General features: G+C 64.4%; 3 protein-coding genes across 6 annotated transcripts; 1 reads left to right on the forward strand and 2 right to left on the reverse strand.

The window, feature by feature from the left end:
• Window positions 1-59: 59 nt before the first annotated feature.
• Window positions 60-8,029, reverse strand: GOLGA7B (golgin A7 family member B). Of its 3 annotated transcripts, none has more exons than XM_074831056.1 (5): window positions 7,973-8,029; window positions 2,465-2,590; window positions 1,936-2,088; window positions 1,688-1,789; window positions 60-1,567 (listed from the first exon to the last, which is right to left on the reverse strand). In XM_074831056.1, the coding sequence occupies exons 1-5, from the start codon at window positions 8,027-8,029 to the stop codon at window positions 1,463-1,465; spliced, it is 543 nt and encodes a 180-aa protein (XP_074687157.1). In that variant the 3' UTR covers window positions 60-1,462. The 3 variants fall into 3 exon arrangements, with proteins under 3 accessions (XP_074687157.1, XP_074687158.1, XP_074687160.1); XM_074831057.1 differs by lacking the exon at window positions 7,973-8,029 and adding an exon at window positions 3,543-3,678; XM_074831059.1 differs by lacking the exons at window positions 60-1,567; window positions 7,973-8,029 and adding an exon at window positions 3,543-3,678 and having other exon boundaries at window positions 1,701-2,088.
• Window positions 8,030-10,344: 2,315 nt separating this feature from the next.
• On the forward strand, window positions 10,345-13,326 carry SFRP5 (secreted frizzled related protein 5). The gene is made up of 3 exons (XM_074830067.1): window positions 10,345-10,892; window positions 11,686-11,763; window positions 12,155-13,326. The coding sequence occupies exons 1-3, from the start codon at window positions 10,361-10,363 to the stop codon at window positions 12,493-12,495; spliced, it is 951 nt and encodes a 316-aa protein (XP_074686168.1). The 5' UTR covers window positions 10,345-10,360; the 3' UTR covers window positions 12,496-13,326.
• A 2,987-nt stretch (window positions 13,327-16,313) lies between these two features.
• ZFYVE27 (zinc finger FYVE-type containing 27) lies at window positions 16,314-21,226 on the reverse strand. Of its 2 annotated transcripts, XM_074831060.1 has the most exons (12): window positions 20,828-21,226; window positions 20,684-20,754; window positions 20,425-20,611; window positions 20,147-20,242; window positions 19,861-19,973; window positions 19,032-19,162; window positions 18,595-18,666; window positions 18,410-18,430; window positions 18,064-18,208; window positions 17,713-17,759; window positions 16,787-16,868; window positions 16,314-16,574 (listed from the first exon to the last, which is right to left on the reverse strand). In XM_074831060.1, the coding sequence occupies exons 1-12, from the start codon at window positions 21,022-21,024 to the stop codon at window positions 16,510-16,512; spliced, it is 1,227 nt and encodes a 408-aa protein (XP_074687161.1). In that variant the 5' UTR covers window positions 21,025-21,226; the 3' UTR covers window positions 16,314-16,509. The 2 variants fall into 2 exon arrangements, with proteins under 2 accessions (XP_074687161.1, XP_074687162.1); XM_074831061.1 differs by lacking the exon at window positions 18,410-18,430 and having other exon boundaries at window positions 20,828-21,224.
• Between the last annotated feature and the right edge of the window lie 1,291 nt (window positions 21,227-22,517).

A 22,517-nucleotide genomic window follows, 5' to 3' on the forward strand; every position in this document is an offset into this window, starting at 1 on the left:
GCATCGCCCCGCCCCCCCCCCCCCCCCCCGACGCAGGAGGACACGGGGCAGGCAGCGGGTGATGAAGAGCAGGGTTTATTGAGGAAGGTCTCCATGCAGGGAGGCCCCAGCGGGAGCGGTAGGGCCAGGGCCACCCTGCACACATGCTGTGACTGAGCCAAAGGAAGTCCCACGGGGCAGGGTCCTCCCTCCAGGACCCCGGGAGAGCAATGCCAGCTTGGTTCAGCTCTGCACCTAGGCAGGGACTCTTCTCCTCAGGGTGCTGGATGTCACAGGGACTCTCCTATTCCTCCCCTCCATCTGACCCTGGCCCATGAACCCTGACACCTTGCAGCCAGGCTCAGGTGCTCCTCAGGGTCCCCACCACAGGCCAGGCTGAGAATTGGGGTGCTGGTGGCAGATGCATGCAGGACATGTGAGCAAGGGAGGACTCAGCAGTGGGAGAGGAAGGGTCCTGGTGGAGCTGCTCCACTGGGCACCCTCCTTGCATTGGGGCAGGTCATGGGGCAGAGCAGGCAGGGGGCTGCCAGCAGCCAGGTGCAGGCAGGCTCTGCTGGGACTGGGCAGGGAGCCAGGCTCACCCATGCCACAGCTCAGCCTCCACCATGCTGGGCCATGCATGAGCCTGGGGCACGTGATGCAAGGGCAGGAGCCTGCCCAGTGCCATACCTCCCTGCCCTGGGCACGGGGCTTGGGGTTGCAGAGCTTTCTGGGTCCGGCTGGGGATGGCACCGGCTCAGGTAGGGAGCTGAAGCAAGTGCCCAGTATTGTGGGCAGTGCTGAAGGATGCTGCTGGCAAGGATGCTGCTGCCAGATGGCTGAGGGCATCTGGCCAAGGCTGGGGAGCAGCAACGGGCAGCACATGGGGCAGGGCTGGGGGGAATGCATGGCACCATCATGCAGATAAAGTGGCACCAGGGCTCTGCCAGGCACCTTGGGCAGTGGGCATGCAGCAGCTGAGCCCACCCCGCAGCACCAAGAGCAGGACACCCCAAGAAGGGGGTGCAGCAAGGGCTGGCAGTGCCCGTGGGCATGGGGATAAGTGTATCCTCACACCTCAGCGCTGCCTGGGGCTTTGCCAGTCCCCCTGCTCCCCAATGCATGGCACGCAGGGCGCTGTCAGCTCGGGCTGCCCACGGCAGGGCAAGCTCCTTCGCTTGGGGCAGGAGCAGCAGCGCTGAGCACCTTGAGGGTTGCGGGAGCCCCTTAGTACTAGTTTGGCTCAGTGGGAAGCACCTGGGATGCCCCAGCACCAGCCCCTGCCCACAGTGGGTCTGAGCAGGGGCAGAGCCTCTGCAGGGGGCACAGAGCAGAGGGGAGTGGGCAGCCCTGCTGGGCAGCCCCCGGCCTCCCCCTCCCGCCCACCCTGGGCTCAGAAGCGGGTGCTCTGGTAGTGCAGCCTGCGGAGCTCGGAGAGGCCACTGTCCCGGCAGTACGAGTCCCTGCAGGGACTCCCTGCCAGTCACCGGCCCCCTGCCCCGCCACCCCCGCCACCGCTGCTGCTGCTGGAGCTGCCGCTGCTGGAGCTGCCGCTGCTGCACCGGTCCTCGTAGATGGAGATCTCAATCTGGGCCCTGCTAAGGATCATCGGTGAGATGGACTGGCCCAACTGCCCAGCACCCACTCCTGGTGTCCCCCCACTCCTCACCCTTGTCATCCCCCCAGCACCCCGCTGCCCAGAGGATACAACCCTCATGCCGCGCTCCAGGGGGTCAGTGAGCAGCAGCCCCCGAGGCGCATAGATCTTCTCGTTCTGCTCCTGGATGTACTTGGAGATTTTCTTTAGGACCTGCCGGCACATGGAGGGACACTCAGGGCCTGCCAGCACTGCTGCCTGCTCTGGCCTCCAGCCCCCTTGCTCCCTGCGCCATCCCTGTGCCCACCACCAGGCCTGCAGCCATGCCCATCCCTGAGCCCTCCCCTGGACCTCAGCACCTTCTCGTAGTGCGTCTCCATGCAGAGGAAGATGAAATAGGCGGTGGCGCAGGCCAGGCACCCCTCCAGGTATGAGCTGCCCCCAATCTTCTCCGCTTCAGCATAGAAGCCGTTAAGGGTTTTCACCGTTTCTTCAAAGAGCTGCCGCTCGATCTAGAGCAGAAGCCAGGGTGAAGAGGAGTCTGGCCAAAGGCTGGCCCCCTGCACTGCCCAGTCCCCATCCCTGGGGGGACTTGAGGAACACCCTGGCCAGCTGATGTCTCAGGACCCTGGCCCCTGCCCACCTCCTGCCCATGCCAAGACCTGCTGAGCCTGCAGCCCTTCACCAGAGCCTCCTGGTCCCCAGGAGCACCCAAGCCCTTGCAGACCAGGCAAGGCGGCTGACTGCATGCACCCGACAGCATCAACTGGCCCTGGGCCACAACACCCTGTGGGCGCGCCATGCCTTCAGACCCCTCTCCCCCCCAAACCACCATACGACACCGACACAGGGCCCCCCCCCCTCCCGTTGGCCTGCCAGGCTCCCTACCCGGCTCTCCAGCTCAGGGGGGAACTTTGTCTGGAACTGGCAGGTGGTCCCGTCACTGTAGTCCCGCTGCACAAAAACCTTGGTGGCCAGGGACGCGCTGCGCCGCAGCTCCTGCAGGCTGTGCACCTGGGGGGGGTAGCGGGGTGAGCCGGGGGGTGCTGCAGCCGTGGGGTGCCGGACATCCCCGCTGGGGAGCCCCCAGCGCGGGCTGTGCCAGGCGGTGAGCACAGCTCGGTGCTGGAGGTGTGAGGCTGGGGCGAGGGGAGGATGGCGGCAAGGGGAGGATGCCGCAGCAGCCCCCCACTCGGGGCGTGGGCCAGTGCATGTGCTCCCTGCCCCGGGCTGGTGCCTGAGCTCGCCTGGTGGGTCACAGCCCACGTGGGATGCACACACGCGTGGATGTGTGTCCCCGGGTGGGTCACGGCCCGGGGGGGGGGATACAGCCCCCTGTCCCCAGCAGCGCCCCAGCACACAGCCAGCCCAGCAGCTCCCAGGGGGGAGGAGGGAAGGGGCCGAGCAGGAGCAGGGGGCCGGGCAGCGGGGCCGCAGCGGCAGCGCAGCGGGCGGGCAGGCGGCAGCGGGGCGGCGGCACTGAAGGGACCGGCGGGACCGGCAGCCCCGGCGGCGGGTGCTCAGCCCAGCCCCCCCCAGCCCTGACACCCCGCGGGGTACGAGGGCCCACGCCAGCCCCCCGGGCTCTGGGCCGCGGGCCAGCTGGGGCGGGCTGGAGAGGAGGATGGAGGGGCCCGGTTGTGCCAAGGGCGGGCGTCAGACCCCTCCCTGCGCTTCCCCTTGGGTGATATGGGGCCACCGCCTGCCCGTCCCGGCTCCCACCCACGGCACCTGGGAGGGGGACCCCCAGCCCCACAGCCTCCCCCCCTCCCGGGGCAACCCCACCCCAGCCCCACGCTGCCCTCCCACCCCAGCGCACCCCACGCGGACCCCTTCCCCCGCGCCCAACCGGCCGATGGCGGCGGGCAGTGGAGGGGAGGGCAGAGCGGAGGGGTCTCCGCCGCGGCCCGGTGCCGGGAGGTGCCCGTTGCCGGGGTGGCCCCCGCCGTGCCGCCGCGCAACCCACCTCTGTGGCCATGGCGCGGCGTGGCGTGCGCCGGGCCGGGCCGGGCCGGGCTGGGCTGGGCGGGGGGTGCGGGGGGGGGGGGGGAACCGGCGCTGTCACCGGGGCCGTGCCGAGCCGGGCGGGGGGAACCGGCGCTGTCCGCGGTGCTGCTGTGCCGAGCGGCGGAGGCGGGCCCGGCCGCCCCGTGTGCGCAGCCGCCCGGCCCGCCGCGGCCCGCCCCGAGGCGGCGGGGATGGGCGCCCGCCGCAACCGGCACGGAGCCCCTGGAGGATGCGGCCCCATTGTTGGGGACGGCGGTACCAGGGTCCGGCTGCTCCGGGCTGGCCACAGCGAGGGGGGGGGTGGGCTGTGGGAGAGTGGGGGCTGCTGCTGTAGGTCCCGGGGGTCCAGCCAGCACTGCGGGTACCGGGGCCCGGCTGCCGAGGGGATGCTGCTGTAGGTCCCCGGGGGGAACTGGCTGCCGAGGGGGTGCTGCTAGAGGTCACCGGGGGCCTGGGCAGCCATGGGGTTGGCCCAGTGGGGACTTGGGGGGCCGGCCATGGGGCTGGCAGCCCACCGTGCCAAGGGGCCTCATCTGAAACTGTTTGCGAAGGATTTGCAGCTGGCGCTGCACTCTGGAGTGGGTGTTGCGATGGCAGTGCGGGCAGACATCAAAGAGGAGAGCTAACGAATTCCCTGTTATCTCTGCCCATTGACAGCTCAATTAGAGCCGGAGAAATGCCAAACAGGGGGAACAGAGGCTCTCCCGGGAGGTGAAGGAGGGGGTGCTCACAGCTGGGGCCGTGATGAGGGATGCGGTGAGGGATGCGGTGGCTGGGCACAGGGCTCTCGTCAGGCAGGAGAGCAGCCAGCCCTTCCCTCCACACCTGGGCGATGCTGAAGGCAGCGCGGGGCCCTGCCAGCATGTCTGCTCAGGCTGCAAATGCAGCACGGCCGGCTGCCTGCGGCACAGGGGCCCTGACGAAACAAGGCAGCTTCGTCTGACTCCTACTCCCTGCCCTGAGCACCAGCCCAGGCTTCAGGCAGAGAAAATAGAAGCAGAGTCCTGGGGTGGCTGGCGAGCAGCCCCCGTACTCTGGAGTGTGGCAGGGACCCGAGGCGGAGGGCTCATCTCCCCCACACATACAAAGCTACAGATCCTGTAGCTTTTGGGGGAACCTGCTGCTCCCATGGTTCAGAGCAGCCCTGCCAGCCCACCCCCCAGAGCAGTGGGGTACTCCCTGCCCAGGCAGTGCCACAGAGCCAAAGGACCCCCCTCGAGGAGGGTGAGGTGTGTGGACTCTCCCATGTGCACACACATGCGCATGCACACAAACACAGGCTCTCGTGCATGCACTCGGATGCCCACATCTGCCTGCACCCCCCAGGCACACCCCCAGGCACACTGCATGTGCTCACACACCCAAGTGTGTCCCCAGATGCCCCCAAACCCAGGCCCTGCATCCCGGCTCCTTCCTGGGCTGTGTGTCACGGCCACGTCAGGGCAGGCCTGCCCGCCTGGCAGCGCCCTGCCAGTTGCCATGGCAATGCTGCGCCTGCCAGGGGATGAAGTTTGCTCTCCCACGCCGCAGCGAGGGGCCGAGAGCAGCTGGGGGCGGCCCAGCTGTCCTTGCTACCCCAGGCTCTGCCCATCTGCCTGCACCCCAGGAATGTCTCTCCTCTGCCTGCACTGACCCAGCCCAGGCGCTGGACTCTTGGTTCTGGGCTACAGCTGCCTCACAAACCACAGACCTACTGTCTGCAGGACCAGGGCATGTGTCAGGGAGGGTCCTTTGGCGGGACATCTTCACCCCATCATGGGGAGCTGCCTTCTGCCAGCCGTACTACCCAGGAGCAAGCCTTGCCCAGTGTCAGGCAGGACACTGAGAGCCTGGCCCTGCCTGTGGTGCCCACAGCCCCCAGCATCTCTGGAGCCCACTGGGACCTGCCAGCCCCACCATGAAGGATACACCCTCATGGGCTTCCCAGTTTTACCCAGAGCAGGGACAGACTCTGCTGGTTTCCATGCAGAGGGAACAGGTGCTGCCGTGCCATGCCATGCCATGCTATGGTCCCCAGCAGGGCAGGGCAGGGCAGAGGTGGAGCGGTGCTGGCGTAGCTGGTGGGATCCCAGGCAGTAGAAGCAGGGACAGCAGGGACTTGGGGCAGCCCCAAACTGCTGCTTGGCCCTGCTGCCCCCCCAGCCCTGTGGGGGGGGCTGGCAGGGTGCCTGCAGCAACAGGGCTCTGGCCCTTCTGCTCCATCTGCTGAGTCCCGAGGGGCTATTTTTAGGCTGCCTGGCAGCGGGGGCGAGCACCGCATGCACGGCTGCTGCCAGAGCTGCCTTTACTCCCCTGACTGGGTCCTCCCCTGTGCCTGGAGCAAGGGGGGCACTGACATGTCCTGCAGACAGACCCCACAGACTTCCCTTTGCTCCTGGCTCTGGCTGACTGCCCAGAGCCCCTGCCCTAGCCCCACAGAACAGACATGGGGCACACTTGGGGACCCTATGACCAGCCCTGCATGGCCAGCATGTCCATCACAGCATGGCAGCCACGACCCAGCAGTGCCCCTGGTCCAGTCACTGTGCTTGGCCCAGGCCAGGACCAGGGGGTATCCCCAGTGTATCCCTGGGTGCACGGTGCTGCATGCCATCCCGGCACCCCAACCCTCCCTACAGTCCCAGCATGGTGGCTGAGGACTGTGGAGAACAGCTGGAGCCCTGCGATCAGCCCAGGACCCACCCCTGGGGCCCCATCCTGCACCCACTGCATGCCAAGCCCCCTCCCCGGCCTGTCAGGGCTGTCAGCAGCTCCAGCTCTGCTTCAAAGGGGCCACGGCAGGGCCCGGCCCTGGCAGCTGCTTCACACAGTGCAGGGAGGGCTTTCATTAATGGGGATGGGGGGAACATGAGCTCACCACCCCAGCGATGACAACGGTGACATTTGGGAGGCACACAGAGACAGCGGGGCAGGGTGATTATCTGATAACCTTTCCTGGGAGATGCCAGGTGTGTGCACCACTAGGGGGGGGGGGGGGGGGGGAGTGAACACAACATTCCCCACACTGGGAGCCGCTGGAAAATAGCTCCCAGTGCCCCAGCCTGCCCCTTCATGCAAGACACAGAGACTGCCCCAAACTGAGGCCCACCAGTCCTACAGCCTGGGCACTCTGAGGATGGGCACCCCTCTGCGGTGCCTGCAGCACTGCCACATCCAGCTGTGTCCATCCCAAAGGGTGGTCCCAGGGCCTCGTTGCAGTGGGAGCCCCCACAGAGGCTGGGGGCAGCCCCCCAGCACGCCCTGCAAGAGTGCACAGGAGGACACACAGCATCCTCCTGCAAACAGGCAAGCAGAGGGGGTTGCAGTTCTGGAGCTAGTTGCCAAGGTCCAGCTGGGAGCTGGGGCTGTCAAGGATTGCCCCCACACCGGGGCCAGGGCTGTGCTGGGAGCAGACGTGGGTGGCTTTTCTCACCTTCCCGGCAGAGCAGGGGGGCGACCAGCACCGCAGAGGGTCCCCATGTCCCCATGCATGGTGCCATGCTGCCAGGCAAAGGGGCTCTTCCCCAGAGGCGTCTCCACACAGGACGTGCCCCCTCCCTGCTCCGCAGACAGGGGCCAGGGGCCAGGGCCGGGGGGGCCGGCAGTGAACAGGGGGTCTGTGTGCAGGCTGGCGGGAGCCGGGCAGGGCCAGGAGCTGCCGGGGGGGGCTGGGAGGACGCCAGGGCAGCCTCGGCCCTGCAGCTGGGCTGGGAGTGCTGCCAGCCACATTCCTGGGGCTGCCGGGCGAGTGGGAGTGTGTGTGGGTGCAGGGCAAGTGCATGGCCACCACTGCCCCTGCCCACTGCCCTCCCCGACAGTCCCACGCCCCCGGGCCAGCTCAGCCCCACAGAGCCCCCAGCCGTCTCCCAACCTCCTTTGGCCGCCCCCAGGCAAGGCCACCCCCACAAAGCCGTGCTGCCAGCCCCACATTGTCCCTCATGCCAGGATGCTCTCTCCCATGAGCTGCCAGACACCCCAGGACGCGTGCCCCTGCACAGCCAGCTGTCACCTCCTGAGGGTCCCTGCTCCACGGTGGGCACAACCCATGCCTGACACTAATGCAGCCTGGGAGCCAGAAGTCCCAGGAGCCTGGGATGGAGCTGGGACAGGGAGAATGAGAGGATGGGGAGGACAGGAGGGTGGGAGGGAACCCACTCAGCACACCCAGGCCCAGAGGATGCACCTCTGCCCACAGAAACAAGGTCAGCAGCACCCAAAGCTGCGGCGGGAGAGGGAGGAGGGCCAGGATGGTGGAGAACGGAAAGAGGCAGAGAGGACCCCTCTCAGCATCTCATTTCCCGGGAGCGTCCTGCTCCCCTGGCTCAGAGTTGCTCTGTGCTACAACCAGGCACAGGTCCATGGGGAGGGCCCAGAGTGGTGAGGGGGCACCCCCAGGGGATGTCCTCTTACCATGCCACCCTGGCTGGCCGTCCCCGAGGTCTCCACCGTGGAGGGAGCAGACCCCATGGCCCCGCTTCCAATCTCGCTGTAGTGAAAGGTGACACAGCCAGCTCCCCAGAGTGACAGGCGCAAGTGTCAGTCCCCCAGCTGGCTGTGCGGGTGCAGGACGGGGATGTGGACACTGGAGCAGCCTGCGCAGACAGGACACAGGGGAGGGTGCCAGCTCCAGCTGCCCTGGGGCTGTCCCATTCCCCAGGGTACAGCCCAGACCTACCTCCCCTAGGACAACCTGGGTGGAAAAGAGTTAAGGATGCAATGGGGGTGCAGCAGGGAACCCTCCCAGAGAAGAGGCACAGTCTCAGCTCAGGGACAAGGCTGCCAGGACACCTGGCAGGGTGGGAGCAGGGAACGGACACCGCTCTCCTGGGGCCAGCCCTGCTCCCCCCAGCATGGCCATGTTGCCAGGAGGTGACTCAGTGGCTCTAATGAAGGCATCGTGACAGACATGGGGACAAGGCCAGCTGGCAGGGAGCCCCTCGCTCCCCACAGCCCCGCCAGCCCCCTCACCTTCATCTGGTGGGGTGCCAGCTGGCACAGGGTGCTCAGCACCTTCTTGGGAGGGACTGTGGGTGCTGGGTGCTGGACCAGGCTGGGGGACAGGGCAGGCTGAGAGCCAGAACCATTCCATGGACAAGAGCAGGACAGCATCAGTGCTGGCAGTGCTGTGGGGACAGCCCAGGGACACCACACACCCACGGGGCAAGGTGTGCTTGGCATCCCACATACTGGCAGCTCCATTGCACACACACAGGCTCCCTCTGCTTCCACCTCCTTGCTCCTGCTCCCAGGCCTCTCCAGGCCCTTCCCAGTGCAGTTCCCATGGCAATTATGCCCTGCCCCAGCCCATCCATCATGGATTAGCTATTTTCTATCAGCATTTATCTCCAGGCAATCTCACTCCTGCTGTGACAGCCCGATGCCTCCATCACCCTCCCTCCTGCTACTGGGCACCCCTGATAAAGGGCCGCTCTATCTTATCGTGCTCCCCGGCAGTTACACATTAATGGTGCCATCTCCAGGGCTTGGCTGGGGCGGGATGAGCTCAGCCCACCCTCAAGCCAGCAGGAAGCATCACTGGGTGATGTGGTGATGGGTGCTGCACCCAGCACAGAGGGCATGGGCAGGGTAGGCAAGCTGCAGGCAAGTGCAGGTTGTGCGGGTGAGGTTCCCAGCATGGCCCCAAAGCAGATGGATTCCACCAGGGCTGTGGGGACAGTCCCTGCCCCCAGCCCGGGGCAAAGGTCAGCTGCTATCACTGCCTGCACTGGGCTGTTTGCTCTGTCGCCCATTAACAGAGCCGCCTTATCCGGTGGGCAGGGGACAGAGGCAGCCCAGAGCCCGTTGGCCAGGCAGGGGCATTGATCGCAGGAAGGGGAAGGGGTGCCTCAGATAACCTCTGCAGACAAATGGGTTTCTAATGGGGTCTTGAGCCTTGCACCCCCGGGCCCAGCCAATCTCCAAGGAGATGGGAGAATGTGGCCCCGGCAGGTCCCTCACCTTGCTGAGACTCCAGCTCTGCCCATGCCCCGGGCACTGGCAGAGCCTGGCTACAAGCCCTTTGCTGGGAGGTGTAATCCCAGCTGCGCCTGTGCCCAGCAGACCATGGGCTGCCCGAGGTGCATGCTGGCAGGGCCATCCCCGAGGAATAAGGACCCCATGCCCATGGCACTGCCTTGGTATTGATGCCACACATGGAACCCGGCACAGAGGTACCCCAGCTGCCCCCAGTGCTGCAGCATTAAGCCTCTGGGGTGTCCTGCTCCTCCATCCCCTGCACCCCAAGCATCCCCAAACCCATATGCCGTGGGGTGCAGGAGATAGAGAGGTGGCACAGGGTAGGAACCAGGGTGCCCTGCCTCATGTGTGCCTCTGGGGTGCCAGGCAGGATGGGGGCAGAGAGGCCAGTGGATAACGGGAGCACCTTGCACCCACAGCACATCCCCATGGGGCAGGTGAACCAGCCCTTCCAGAGGGCATCGCCCCAGGGGCACACGGAGCCGGGGTGGGCTGAGGGGGCTTCGTGCAGGGGGCTCCCCGGAAGGGCGAGGGGCGTGCAGCGCCGTGCACCCACCTGGCTGCCCGAGGAGGGAGGGCTGGGGCAGCGGGGCAGGAGGGCAAGCGGCAGCGGGGTGGCCGGCGGGGCAGGCTGGCGTGGGGCCGGCGGGCCAGCCCCGGGGGGGCCCTGCAGCCGGAGCAGATTGGCTGCCGGCGAGGCCTCCCCGGGCTCCTTAGAAAGGTCGGCGAGTGTGGGAGGCGCTAAGGGAGCAGGCAGCGTGCCGAGCCGCGCTCCCGTCCCGCTCGGCAGCCACGGCCGGCGGCGGCAGGCGGGCATCGGCGATGCCGCGGGCGGGTGGCCCCCCGGGGGGCCGGGGCACGGCGCTGCTGGCCCTGGCGCTGGCGCTGGCCGGGTCCCCGGGCGGCGGGCAGCACTACGACTACTACGGCTGGCAGCCCGAGAGCCTGCCCCACGGGCGATTCTACGGGCGGGAGCCGCAGTGCCTCGACATCCCGGCCGACATGCAGCTCTGCCGCGACGTGGGCTACAAGCGCATGCGGCTGCCCAACCTGCTGGAGCATGAGACCATGGCCGAGGCCAAGCAGCAGGCTGGCAGCTGGGTGCCCCTGCTCGCCAAGCAGTGCCACACCGACACCCAGCTCTTCCTCTGCTCCCTCTTCGCCCCCGTCTGCCTCGACCGGCCCGTCTACCCCTGCCGCTCCCTCTGCGAGGTGGTGCGTGACTCCTGTGCCCCTGTCATGGAGTCCTACGGCTTCCCCTGGCCCGAGATGCTGCACTGTGGCAAGTTCCCCTCTGACCATGAACTCTGCATCGCCGTCCAGTTTGGGAACAGCAAGGCCACCCCACCACCAGGTAAGTAGGAAGGGGACCATGATGGGATGGGGATGCATGCGGGGCACCTGCCATCAGTGTGTCCCCATACAGCCAGGGACCAGCATGCAGGGTCCCCGTGGAGGTCCTGCACCCCCATCCCTGCACCCCTCGAAGCAGAGCCCAGGGCGCTGGCACTGACCAAGGACCCTCTGTCTGCAGCAGGGCACAAGTGGGCACAGTACCAGCAGCATCAGCTGCTTTGGTTTGGCACCACTCACTGCCAAGGGGAGCTGGGCACCCAGCTGCCTGCACAGAGCTGCCCCAGGGCAGGGGAGAGCAGAACAGCCATAGGAGCGGCACTGGGGGTGAACATGGGGTGAGGTGGGAGCCACTGGGGGACCCACCACAGAGCTGTGTCCCTCTCCTCCCACTGGGTCCCATCCCAGCAGCAAAGAACATCCTGCACCTGCAGGTCTCAGCCCCATGCTGCTGTCACAGGATGGCTGTCCTCTCAGGCAGGGGAGGGGACATTACCCAAAAGCAGCCCAGGGTCAGGATCAAGGCTGTGACACCCTTCAGGCTGATGCCACCCTTGTTGCTGTGCCTCAAAGTGTCAGCATCTGGATGGAGGGTGTCCCCATACCCTGTCCCCTCCTGGGGGGTGCTGGGACGCTGGTCAACAAGGTGCTCTGTGCCCCCCACATCACCCCAGCACAGCTGCCCAGGGAGCAGAGGAGCTGCCGGGGCACTTGCAGCATGTCCCTGCAGAGCTGGCCCGGGTGACAAGTGCCAGCAGCAGGGAACTGTGACAGTGGCTGGTCTCTCACCACAGTGTCCAAGATCTGCACCCAGTGCGAGATGGAGCACAAGGCGGATGGCATGATGGAGCAGATGTGCTCCAGTGACTTCGGTGAGTGCTGGGGGTCTTCCCGGCCCCCCGAACGAGGGGTTGCCTCCCGCAGCTCTGATAGCCCAGACTGGGGTTGGCCAGAGGGCTCAGTTGTATGGGAACAGCCCCATGGGAGACCCCCCGGAGCCATTCCCTTGGACCCTGTGTGCCTCAGATGGGTGCACCACAGAAGACATTGGTGGGGGGATAGGCAGAATGGGACATTTGGGAGGGTCACTGGGGGCATCTGCTGAACCCTTCCCCCTGACAGCCCCTTCCCCTCCCCACACAGTAACTTCCCCAGAGACCCTTCTTCTGGGTCCCATCCCAGGGCCGGGCTGCACCCTGTCCTGCACAGTTGCCTGGCCCAGTTCCCCCACCCCAAACCATGCCCCGTGGCTGTCCCACACAGTGGTGAAGATGCGCATCAAGGAGATGACGGAGGAGAATGGGGAGCGGCGGCTGGTGGCCGCCCAGAAGAAGAAGGTGCTGAAGCTGGGCCCCCTCAAGCGCAAGGACACCAAGAAGATGGTGCTGCACATGAGGAACGCAGGTGCCTGCCCCTGCCCCCAGCTTGACAGCCTCAGCGGCAGCTTCCTGGTGATGGGCCGCAAGGTGGGTGGCCGCCTGCTCCTCCTCGCCATCTACCCCTGGCAGAAGCACAACAAGGAGATGAAGTTTGCTGTCAAGTTCATGTTCTCCTACCCCTGCCCCCTCTACCACCCCCTGCTCTATGGGGCCGGGCAGCACTAGGGCTCTGCCCACCCTGCTCAGTTCTGCACTGGCCTGATGCTACACCCCTGGCACCCCGGCTGCACCCCTGGCATCCCTGGTTGCACCCCAGGACCCTGACTCTGCTTCCCTCAACCCCTTGGCTGTGCCCCAGGACCCTGCTCTACACCCCCAGGATTCCCAGCTGCATTTGTGGGAGTCTTGATCCACAGTCAGGATGCCTGGCCCCTCCTGAAAGTCCTGCTCTGCATCCCTGGGACCGCTGTTCTGCTCCCAGGAGCTTAGGCTGCACCCAGGACCCTTGCTCTGCATGTTTGTGAGCCCTGGTCTGCACTAGAGACCTTTGGCTACTCCCAAGCCCCCTGCCTGGCACCCCAGGGACTCTTGCCTGCACTAAGGATCCCTGCTTGGTCCTCTTAGGACCCCTTGGTTGCACCTGAGACCCCTACCCTGCACCCCTGTGTCCCCTGCTCAGCTTCCTCATGACATGCCCTAGACCCTCAACACCCCAGATCCCCACTCCAGCCCACCAGAGCATCTCATGCCCTCACCTTGAGTTCACACCCCAGCCCTGAATTATCCCACCTTCACAGGGTCTCACCCCAGCCAAAGCAGGTCCCTCCTGCCCCACTGTCCTCACAGACTGGCCCTCTCAAGACCAAGTGCCCAGAGCAGCACAGCCCCTGCCTGGGCTCTCCCACCCTTCCCATCTCACATGGCTCAGTGTGGTGGGGTCCACCTCCAAGCCCCCCAGACCAGTCCTGCTGCATCCCTCACACACCCTCCTGCTAAGACCCAGCCTAGGCACTAATTGTCCATCCACACCACAGTAAATTATTCCGCCTCAGAGAAGCCTGTGTCCAGCTCCCTGTGGTTCACGGGCAACTGCCCCCTGGGGCTCCCTCAGGGACCCCAGGAAGCATGGGAGGGGGCTCCCAGTCCTGCCCACTGAGTGGGGCAGTCTGGGGAAGTGGGGTCAGCCTGGGCAAGGCTGGTGAAGGCAAGGGATGAGGTTTTCAGTGGTCGCAGGCAGTGCTGGAGACTCAGGCATCCCTACCACTTCAGGGAGCCTGGGAGGATGGTGGGATGAGGAGGATGGGAGCGACAGGGGCTTCACTGCTGCTGGAGCCCCACAGCTGGGTCTGAGTGTGTTTGCCAGAGAGGATTCTCCCTCTGTCATCCCTGGGGGATAGATCCATGGGCTGGGAGTTGGAGGCACATATGAGGAGCCTGGCACCGAGCACAGTAGTGGGCAGATCCTGGACCAGGCAGCCTCTATCACCCCACACCCCACCTCCGCGCCACCTGAAAACCCTGTCTGCAGCTTCCCGCCAGCCCTGCTCAGCTGCCAGACCTCCCACCCCACAGCCTCCAGCCTCCTCCCAAAAGGTTCCCCAGGGCCACCCACCTGCACCAGCTGGGACCTCCCCAGCAGCACCGGGACCGGGGCAGCCCTCAGCCTGGCCTTTCATCTCGTCTCCCCCAGCCCCAGAGCATGGGCTGCCTCTGCCCCAGCAGCCCCCCAGTACCAGGAGGCAAGAGGGGCAGCCCTCCCACCCCAGTCCCACTCCAGCCCTGTTTACCCAGCACATTCTTGCGTCCACCCATCCCGACGGGTGAGGGAGGCACGAAGGCAGCTGCCGGGATATTTACCCAGCACCTGGCTGCCTGACACTGCGGCTTCTCACCGGAGCTGGCCCCGCCGCAGGGGAGCCTCCCGGGACAAGAGGGGAATTGAGGCTGTGGGGCGCCTGTGCCCACCCTCCTCCTGGCTGACAAGGCCACTGGGCACCTGCCCCGTGCCAGGGTGATCCCCCCTCCCTCTGCCTCCCCTTGGGCATGGCTTCAGGCCCCCTGGCCACCCCCCAGAGCCCCAAAGGGGCTCCTGCCCCAGCCAAGGGGATGTGCCCCTGCCCCACAGCCAGACAGGGACATGCAGCAGCCAGCCCCTGCCACAGCCTCACAGGGGGGCAGGCGGTTACTGCCCCCACCCTCCACTCTGGCCAATGTGGAAAAAAACTGTGGAATAAACTCAAATATTGTTAGAAGGTTATGTTCAGAGCAAGGCTGCTGAGCACACTGCCATAGGAATAAACATCGTTAATTATGTCATTTTACTGCAAGACTTAAAGTGTGCAAATAAAACCCCATCTCCCACAGCCCAAGTTTATCTGTAGCCCTCTGTATTTTGCGTCATTAGCATCTTTCCAGGGAGCATTTAGACATACATGGCCATCGTGCTCATCGCTCCAAGTGTTTTCTCTAGAAAGACAAGTAACTTCTCTCTGCCTCTCACCATCGGTCATCTGAGCTCTCCCCAGCCCCTTGCAGACCAGTACTCGCCCCATTGCAGATATACCCCCACCCACAAACACGACCCCACAGCTCTTGGGGTGCTACTCGGCCCCCTCCCCAGTGTTACAGCTGCTCCACTGCCCCCAGTAACTGCTGAGCCCTCCGCCTGCTAGCCCCCCCCACACCCCCTGGCCTTGAAGCACACCCAGCACAACCCAGACACCCTCATCATCACTGCCAAGTCCAGCTTTTCCCCAGATTTCCATAGGGCACAGTTTGAGGATGGGGTTTATGAGCCCACAAGTGAGAAAAGGGCTCAGGCTGCCCCCAGAGCTGCCCCATGTGAGCTCCCACACTGGTGGGGTGTATAATCAGCAGCAAGATCTGGGCCCCCAGCACCTTCTCAGGCTGGTGGGTGTCACAGCCTGGCAGGCACTGGGCAATGCCAGCCTAAGAGCACCAGCCCACCCACCTCCGACCCCTTGGCCAGGGGGAGCTGCAGCTGGCTGGCAGGGACCCAGGCATGGCCATTCCCAGCTGCACAGCAGCCAGGGTCACATTCCTGGGATAGCTGGGAGCTTTGCTGTTCATTCAGGGAAAGGTCACCCTTGTGCATGCAGGCAGCTGCCAGGACCACCGCCTGGGTAGGGCAGGGGAAGGAGCAGCCCCGGGAGGTGGAGAGGAAGCCCAGCAGCTCCAGCCAGAGCTGAGCTTCTCCCTGGCTCCAGCCCAGCAGGATCCAGCCATGGCACAGCCAAGGAAGAGCAGCTGCACTCAACCCTGAGCTGGGGGCAAACAAGGCCACAGCATGACAGAAGATGGAAACCCCAGTAAGCAAGGAGAGCTGGTGGCACAGACACACCATTTCTCTGTGACCACCTGCAGAACTGCAGGGCCAAGACCACAGATGTGCCCAGGTGACCCAGGACCAGGACAGCTTTCACTGGGGCAAGACAAGAGCCAGCTGAGGGCAAGAGATTTATTGGTCATTCTCTATATACACTTATATATTAATCTGTAGTAGAAAGCAGCAGTCCCTAAGTGCACAGAGCAGCACCAACTCGTGCCTCTTCTCACGCTGCAGCTGGACACCCAGCCACACAGCCCAGCCCAAACTTACCCTCTTGCCTCCTCTGCACTACAGCCAAATATTGGGAGGGGGCGGGGGGGAGACTAAACCTGCAGGCAGTGAGGCCGAGGAGCACAGGAGTGACTAGCAGGATCTCAGCTGAGCCAGGGCCAGAGACCACATCTCCTGGGGATGCAGATAGAGCTCTAACTTGATCCCAAAAATACCCAAAGTCACCTAGCACAGTGCAGGGAAAAGTAGGGACAAAGCCCTGAGGTTGTTCTGCCCCACCCAGGAGGTAGAGGCAGGACCACAAGTGGGAAGGATGGCTCCTCCATCACTGAGCCAGGCCACAGGTCCTGCAGGGTGCAGTGAGTGCCAGGAAGCGCCCAGGGCTCGGAGCAGCTGCTAGGGGCAGCCGCAGGGATGAGGACACAGCTGTGGACACTGCTCTGCCACAGGGACCCAGCTGCTGCGGCAGATACTGCGTGGTAAGGAGAGCTGGTCTGCCCCAAGCCTGGCGCTGGCAGAAGGAGCAGGGAGCACAACTGTCCTCTGGCAGGGTGACACCACGCTGGGAACCAAGCAGCCCAGGCTCCCGACTGCAAGGGTGCCTGCTGCCCCGGGTGTCAGGCAGTGCAGGACCCAGGGGCTGGCTGGGCCTGTTTCAGTCACTTGATGAGCACCTGGTTGCACAGACCACACACAAATACTGTCTCCCTCTGAGCCTCTGGGGCTGGAAAGGAAAGCAGGTGTCAGAGATGCTCCCCCTTCCCCACCACAGGGTAGGGACCCCAGCCACAGAGCTGCAAATCATCACTGCTCTGTCCCAAGCCAGGCTGCGCTGGGCAGGTCCTGTCTACCCTCCCCACCAGGGCTGGAGAAAATCCCTGCAGCAGACAGCACAGGTAGAAGCAGGAGCTCTCCTTCCTCCACCTTTCCACTCACCCGTGGCTCCCATCACAGCCTTTGGGACTTTGAAGGAACAACACCTGGAGCAGAAGCTGTTCCCACAGTTACTGCAGCTCCGCTGTGGAGAGAGATAGAGGTGAGACACTACTCTAGGCCCACTCGCAGCCCTCCCCAAACTTGGGTGCCAGAGCACTGCTAACAGCATTCCCTGCCAAAGGGGAGTGGGTGCAAGCCCCGAGCTCAGCAGAGGGGTCATCTGCCAACACCCGGACAAACCATCCAGGCCTAACACTGATCTGCATTCAAGTATGCTCTAACATCCCAGGTAGTCTGTGCCCAGTCTGAGAAAGCACTGGAAGCACAGGCCCCAGGAGGTTTAAGGACACTATATCATCTATGCTGTAACCCTGGAGGGACACAAGCTCCAGAGAGTCCCAGACATGTATTAGACTAACCCAGCAGTAAGGGGAGGGGGCCACAAGTCTGGGGAACAGGAGGCAGCAGGAAGACAGCAATGTCAGTCTGTGGGGCACAAGAGATACATCCTTCCCAGAACTGCCCAGGGGACTGTGTGCCAAGCATCACGGACAGGAGCTCAGATAAGACAACAGGGGTGGCCTTTGCTCCTCTAGTTCCCATAAATAGACCCATGCTCTGCTTCACCAGAAAGCTCTCAGGTCACAGGAAATGAACTAAACGAGGGCACAGAGCAGGTGCCTTCTACACCAGTGCATGCTGGTTTGGCCTGAGGCAGCTTCCAAAGGAGCAAATAGGCAAAGGCTCCACAGCACAAGGGATCCCTGGCACCATTAGGCATGTTGCAACACCCAGCACTTAGCTGAGGTCATCTGCTGCTGGCCGTGACTGAGACTGGCCACCTGAGCTGCTGGAGAAAGCCAGACGCGCGCAACACCTCTGCCCCAGGTGCAGGCAGCAAGCTGGAGTACGAGCCAAAGACTCACCCTCTTCTTAAGCACAGAGAAGGTGGCTGCACAGCCCGTGCAGCTCCCTGGAAGAAAGAGAGCAGAGGTCAGGCAGGGCTCTGCTGTCTGGGACCGTGGGAGATACAGGAACACCCACAGCCATTGCAGAGGCTCAGCTTGGAGACAACATTGCTGCACCTTCACACCCTTGCCCTTCCTAGGAGGGCTGGGAATGTCCTCCTCATGGAGAGGGGAGGTCATCAGAGGTGTCAGCACAGTCCTAGCAGCTACCACACCACTCTGTCCACTCCCACATCACTGTCACCACTGGGAGCAGCACTGACCCCACCCTGCTGAGCTCCCCCAAGCAGCACCTACTCTCAGCCTTACCGAAGTTGTTGCTGGGGTAGCGCTTCCGGAGGCGCTCAGTCAGGCGTGACACCTTGCTGCGGATCACCTCATTTTTGCTCATAAAACCATTGTCCGGGAGGCTGAGGTCAAAATCTGCTGAGCACTGAGAGCTCTCATCATCCTCCTGCAGAGAGCAGAGCCAGCTGAGCACAGAGGAGTGGCTGGGGGCACACTTGCCAACTGCAGGGCAGCCCACCCGAGGTGGGCACCCAAGCAAGATGATCCACGTGGCATGGCCACAAGCCACCAGCAAACCAGGCAAAGGCTGTCAGCTCCAGCAGGGAGTAGATGCCCCTCTTGCACACCTTGGCATGGCAGTACTCACCATCACCAGCAGCTGGTTCTCCTTCTCCCGCAGCATGAGACAGAGAGGAGAGGCAGTACAGATGGAGTCAGAGGTGCCCAGCCCCACAGCCACCCTCAGTGAGCACCCAGTTTGCCCACCAAGGCCCTCACCGCTTCCCATCTCAGTTGCCCTGCAGGCACAGCCCACCCCCACCAGCCTCAAACCTCGATAGCATCTTTGAACTCTTCATCCGGCTCTGCCTCCTCCGCCTCCTCCACGCTGCCAGGGGTAAGGTCCTGCAAGAGATTCACAGAGCTAGTCCTGCTGCACCCCCACCCCTGTCCAAAGATGGGCCCACACTTCTGCAGCAGGTTCCAGGACAAATGACCAGGCCCCTGGCAGTCCCAAGAGAAGACATCAGTCCCAGAAGGTGAGGTGAGCCCCTGCCTCCCCAGACTGCATCCTTATGTGCAGCAAAAGGACTGAGCCAAGTCCCCAGCACAGCAGGGCAGCCCCCCAGTAACTCAGGAGGGTCTCACAAGCTTCCAGCAAAGCTGGCAGCTGGAAGGAGGTTGTGGGCAGAGGGACACAGGCACAGTCAGACTAAAAGGCTGACCCTGCAACTTCCACCCTACAAGTGGCAGCCCTGCCCCTATCTCACCTCTGTGCTGGTGGGTGTGGGGGTCCGATCCGGGGGGGCAGCAGCTGGCAGGGGTTCAGCAGGCTCTGGAGTGCTCTCAAGGGGTTTGGTGCCCAGACTCTGCTCAAACGAGGCCTTGAGCTCCATTATCACTGGTAAGAGGGGAACGTGGCTGGAGCAGGGCAACAGTTCCCTTCTCCCAGCCCCACCACACAAAAGCCAGCTAGAGGAGCCGATCTCCAGGGCTCACAATGGGACACTGGCACATACAACCTTCACCTGTCAGGTACCCTGAGCTCTCCTCTGCTCACACATCAAAGTTAGGGCAGCAAGGAACACCCCCACCACCTGCCCCGGCTCAGGGGAGGGAACAGCAGGGGCTTTGGTCACAGCTCAGCCACAGAAATCTCATCCAACTCTCCTGCAGCATGTGTCACAGCACAGGGAGCACCTCCAGCTCTTCTCTTCCCCACCGACAGCATGTTTTCAAGCCTGTGTCATACACTGCCACAGGCACCAAGAGTATTTCATGTCCTGCAGAGCAGGGTCAGGGACCGAGAGAGGTGGCAATGCTCATGCACAGGCTGCGTTGCCAAGCCCCAGTTTGCCACAGCACAGAGGAGAGCAGGAAACAGCACCCAGGCCAGAACACACATCAGGAGAGACTCTTGCCTCTCACAGCTAAGCCCCAGGATCCCACCACCCAACCTGGGCTGCTGAGCACCACTAGGACATCATTGTCCTTTGAGGGGGGTTTAGGTCCCATGGCAGAGCCTGACACAGGACACTGGCTTCAGAGAGCCTTTCCCCAACCCATCCCACACAGGCCACTTCCATGGAGGTGTCTTACCTTGGTAGAACTGGGTGTTGCCCAGGAAGAGGGTGCTGTTGAGGATTGCCAGGACCCAGCAGAGGGGCAGCAGGTAAAGGATGCAGACAGAGCCCAGCAGCGCCCCATAAAACCTGGGAAGGAGCAGCAAGACACTGCAGCCAAGACAGAGCAACTCACACCACAGCACAAGCCCCCTTCCTTCATCTGGTCCCCCACCTGCTCTCTCCAAGTACCAAACACATCAAACACAGCTCCACAGGTCTGGCTGAGCCCACCGCAGGATACCTGACCCGGTACTACTCACTGGGAAGAGACAGTGGGGTTCTCCCAGTACAGTACACGGTACACTGCCTCGCAGCTGCAGCACATCCCGCTCAGGAATCCCTCCAGCTGGATCAGGCTGTGAATGAGACCTCACAGTCACAAAAAGGCCCCCACAAACACACACCCTGACTCCCCCATACTCATATGCTTTACAGTGGCCAGGCTGACCTAAACCCAGGCCCTCTGCAGTCACAGAAAAGCCTCCCTGGCCGCAGAGGCCCCAGGAGCCCCACAGCCAGGAGGGCTCCAGAGACTCACAAGCTCTTGACCTGGGCGATAGCCTCCTGCCGAGAGAGCTGCACCCTGCGCAGGTCCTCCCGGCGGACGCTGTGGTACCGCCTGCGCACCAGCTCTGGCTCCGAGGGCCGGACCCGGCACGTTTCCTGCAGGTAGCCCAGCAGGGCCGGCACCACGACCAAGAAGGCGAGCACCGAGTACCAGGCGGCTGGAAAAGGAGGAACAACATCAGCCCGGGGGGGTCTGGGGAGGGGACCGGCCCTGTCCCCCCCAGACGCACCTTGGCCGACGGTGAGCAGGAGGAAGTTGAGGCCGAGGCAGACGAGGAGGGAGCACACGGGCCGCTGCCACCTGCGGGGAGGAGGGAGGGTGAGGGACGTGAGACCCTGGGGACGGTCTCGGTGCCGGCCCAGCCCGCACCTACCGGAGAAGGGAGCGGACGCCCTCGGCGGCGTCCCGCAGCGGCTCCAGGTAGAGCTGCAGCCGCCGGTAGCTCCGCACCAGCTCCAGCAGGTCGAAAGCGGCGACGGCCTTGGGCGGCGACGGCTCCGGCGGGGCCTCACCGCCCCCCGACACCCCGTCAGGGCCGCCTGCCGCCCCGTCCCGCTCCACCGCCTGCATGACGGGACGGGACAAAACGGGCCGGGCCTGGGGAGGGGAAAGGGAAGCGGGAGCGGAACGAGCCAAGCCCGCCGCCGCGCTCAGCCCTACTCCACACCCCACTTCCGTGAAGCGGCCAGGTGCGCCGTGATCTCACCCGCGGCGCTGGCACGCAGCCAATCAGAAGAGCCGGGCTAGAAAGCGCCGGCAGAAGCCCCGCCCCTACGCGGGCAAAGGGGCGGAAGAGGCCTCGGACCCGGAAGTAGCGGCGCTTCGGGCTCGGCCCGGCCCGCGGGGGCCCATGGGCTGCGGGGGGGGCGGGGCCGGGGCTGGGGCCCGTGGGTGTGCTGTGGGTCCTGCGACCGGTCTGGGCGTGAGGCTCGGGCCCGGTGGGTCCGGTCTAGATAGGGGGCTCAGCTCTTGACTTGGGGCTAATCTGGGCCCAGGCCTGGCCCCGATCCGGGTCTGGTCTGGTCCAGGACTCAGTCCCAGTCTGGATCTGGTCGCAGTCCAGGGCTGGGCACTGATCGCGGCCTGACCCTGATCTGGGGCTCAGTCCCAGTCTGGGTCTCAGCATGGCCTGCTCCCAGCCGTGTCGGGGTACTGTGGGTCTGTCCCCATGGTCTCCATGGCTGGGGCACCTCTCCACGGGGAGAGGAGAGAGACCAGCCCCACCCCGGTGGTCTCTGGGAGAGAGCATGGGCTCCCTCCAGGCCCGTGAGCATGGCCAGCAGCTCCTCTGCTGCCCCTCCGTGACCCCAGAGCAGCCCTGCACAGCAGCCTGCGGTCCGGCTCCCACCGCTCCAGGCACCACAGCCCCTCTTGGTTGCTTGCAGTAGGTGCTTGCAGAAGGGCAGGGCTGCTGACTCCAGGGAATGCTCTGGGGACCTTGGGCTGCCTCTGATGCCAAAAGGGGGATGCCATCCCATAATACTCCATGCAACCATGTTAACCCTATGCCAGCTCTCAGGCAGCGCAGGGCTCAGCACTGCTGCCAGCCGCCCACAGCCTCTGGTGATCAGGGCATGTCTCCTGCAGGCAGAGGGCAGTGGGGCCCAGTCACACCCCAGCTGCAGGTAGCGGTCCAAGGCTGATCCCCATCCTGAGAGTGCGGCCCAGGCCTGGAGTCAGCCCTGGGAGATTCAGGCTGCCCCCAGCCTGCCCCGGCTCTCTGGGGGCCCAGCAGCGTGGGCATGACTGCCCGGCAGTGTCCTGGCCCCGGGACAGAGAGCCCTTTCAGCCCAGAGTGACGAAGCCCATAGGAATGCAGCTCCATCCTGTCCCCAGCACGTCCCTGCGGCCACACAGCCCCGGGACTTGGCCTGTCTCTGGAGAGGGCAGCAGGACTGGGGATAGACCCTGTCCCCGCAGGCAGTTAGTTTAAGCCCCTCTACCAGGAATGGTGGCTCAGCACCGGGGAGCCTGCCCGTGATCCCAGAGTAGACCAGGACTTTATGACCACAGCCAGAGGCTCCAGGCAGGGAGGCGCCAGGGTGCAGGGCTACAGAGCCAGG

The sequence above is a fragment of the Strix aluco genome, chromosome 7 (assembly GCF_031877795.1).
Source record: "Strix aluco isolate bStrAlu1 chromosome 7, bStrAlu1.hap1, whole genome shotgun sequence".
In the NCBI taxonomy this organism is placed as follows: domain Eukaryota; kingdom Metazoa; phylum Chordata; class Aves; order Strigiformes; family Strigidae; genus Strix; species Strix aluco.

Coding starts and splice junctions, on each gene's coding strand:
- GOLGA7B (XM_074831056.1), bottom strand. CDS start 8,029: ATGGGGTCTGCTCCCTCCACGGTGGAGACCTCGGGGACGGCCAGCCAG. Junction 2,591..7,972: donor CGGCCAGCCAGGGTGGCATG/GTAAGAGGACAT, acceptor TACCCCCCCCAG/GTGCACAGCCTGCAGGAGCT. Junction 1,568..1,687: donor TGGAGCGCGGCATGAGGGTT/GTATCCTCTGGG, acceptor AGCAGGGCCCAG/ATTGAGATCTCCATCTACGA.
- SFRP5 (XM_074830067.1), top strand. CDS start 10,361: ATGCCGCGGGCGGGTGGCCCCCCGGGGGGCCGGGGCACGGCGCTGCTG. Junction 10,893..11,685: donor CAAGGCCACCCCACCACCAG/GTAAGTAGGAAG, acceptor CTCTCACCACAG/TGTCCAAGATCTGCACCCAG. Junction 11,764..12,154: donor GATGTGCTCCAGTGACTTCG/GTGAGTGCTGGG, acceptor TGTCCCACACAG/TGGTGAAGATGCGCATCAAG.
- ZFYVE27 (XM_074831060.1), bottom strand. CDS start 21,024: ATGCAGGCGGTGGAGCGGGACGGGGCGGCAGGCGGCCCTGACGGGGTG. Junction 20,755..20,827: donor GGCGTCCGCTCCCTTCTCCG/GTAGGTGCGGGC, acceptor TCCTCCCCGCAG/GTGGCAGCGGCCCGTGTGCT. Junction 20,243..20,424: donor ATCGCCCAGGTCAAGAGCTT/GTGAGTCTCTGG, acceptor TCTCATTCACAG/CCTGATCCAGCTGGAGGGAT.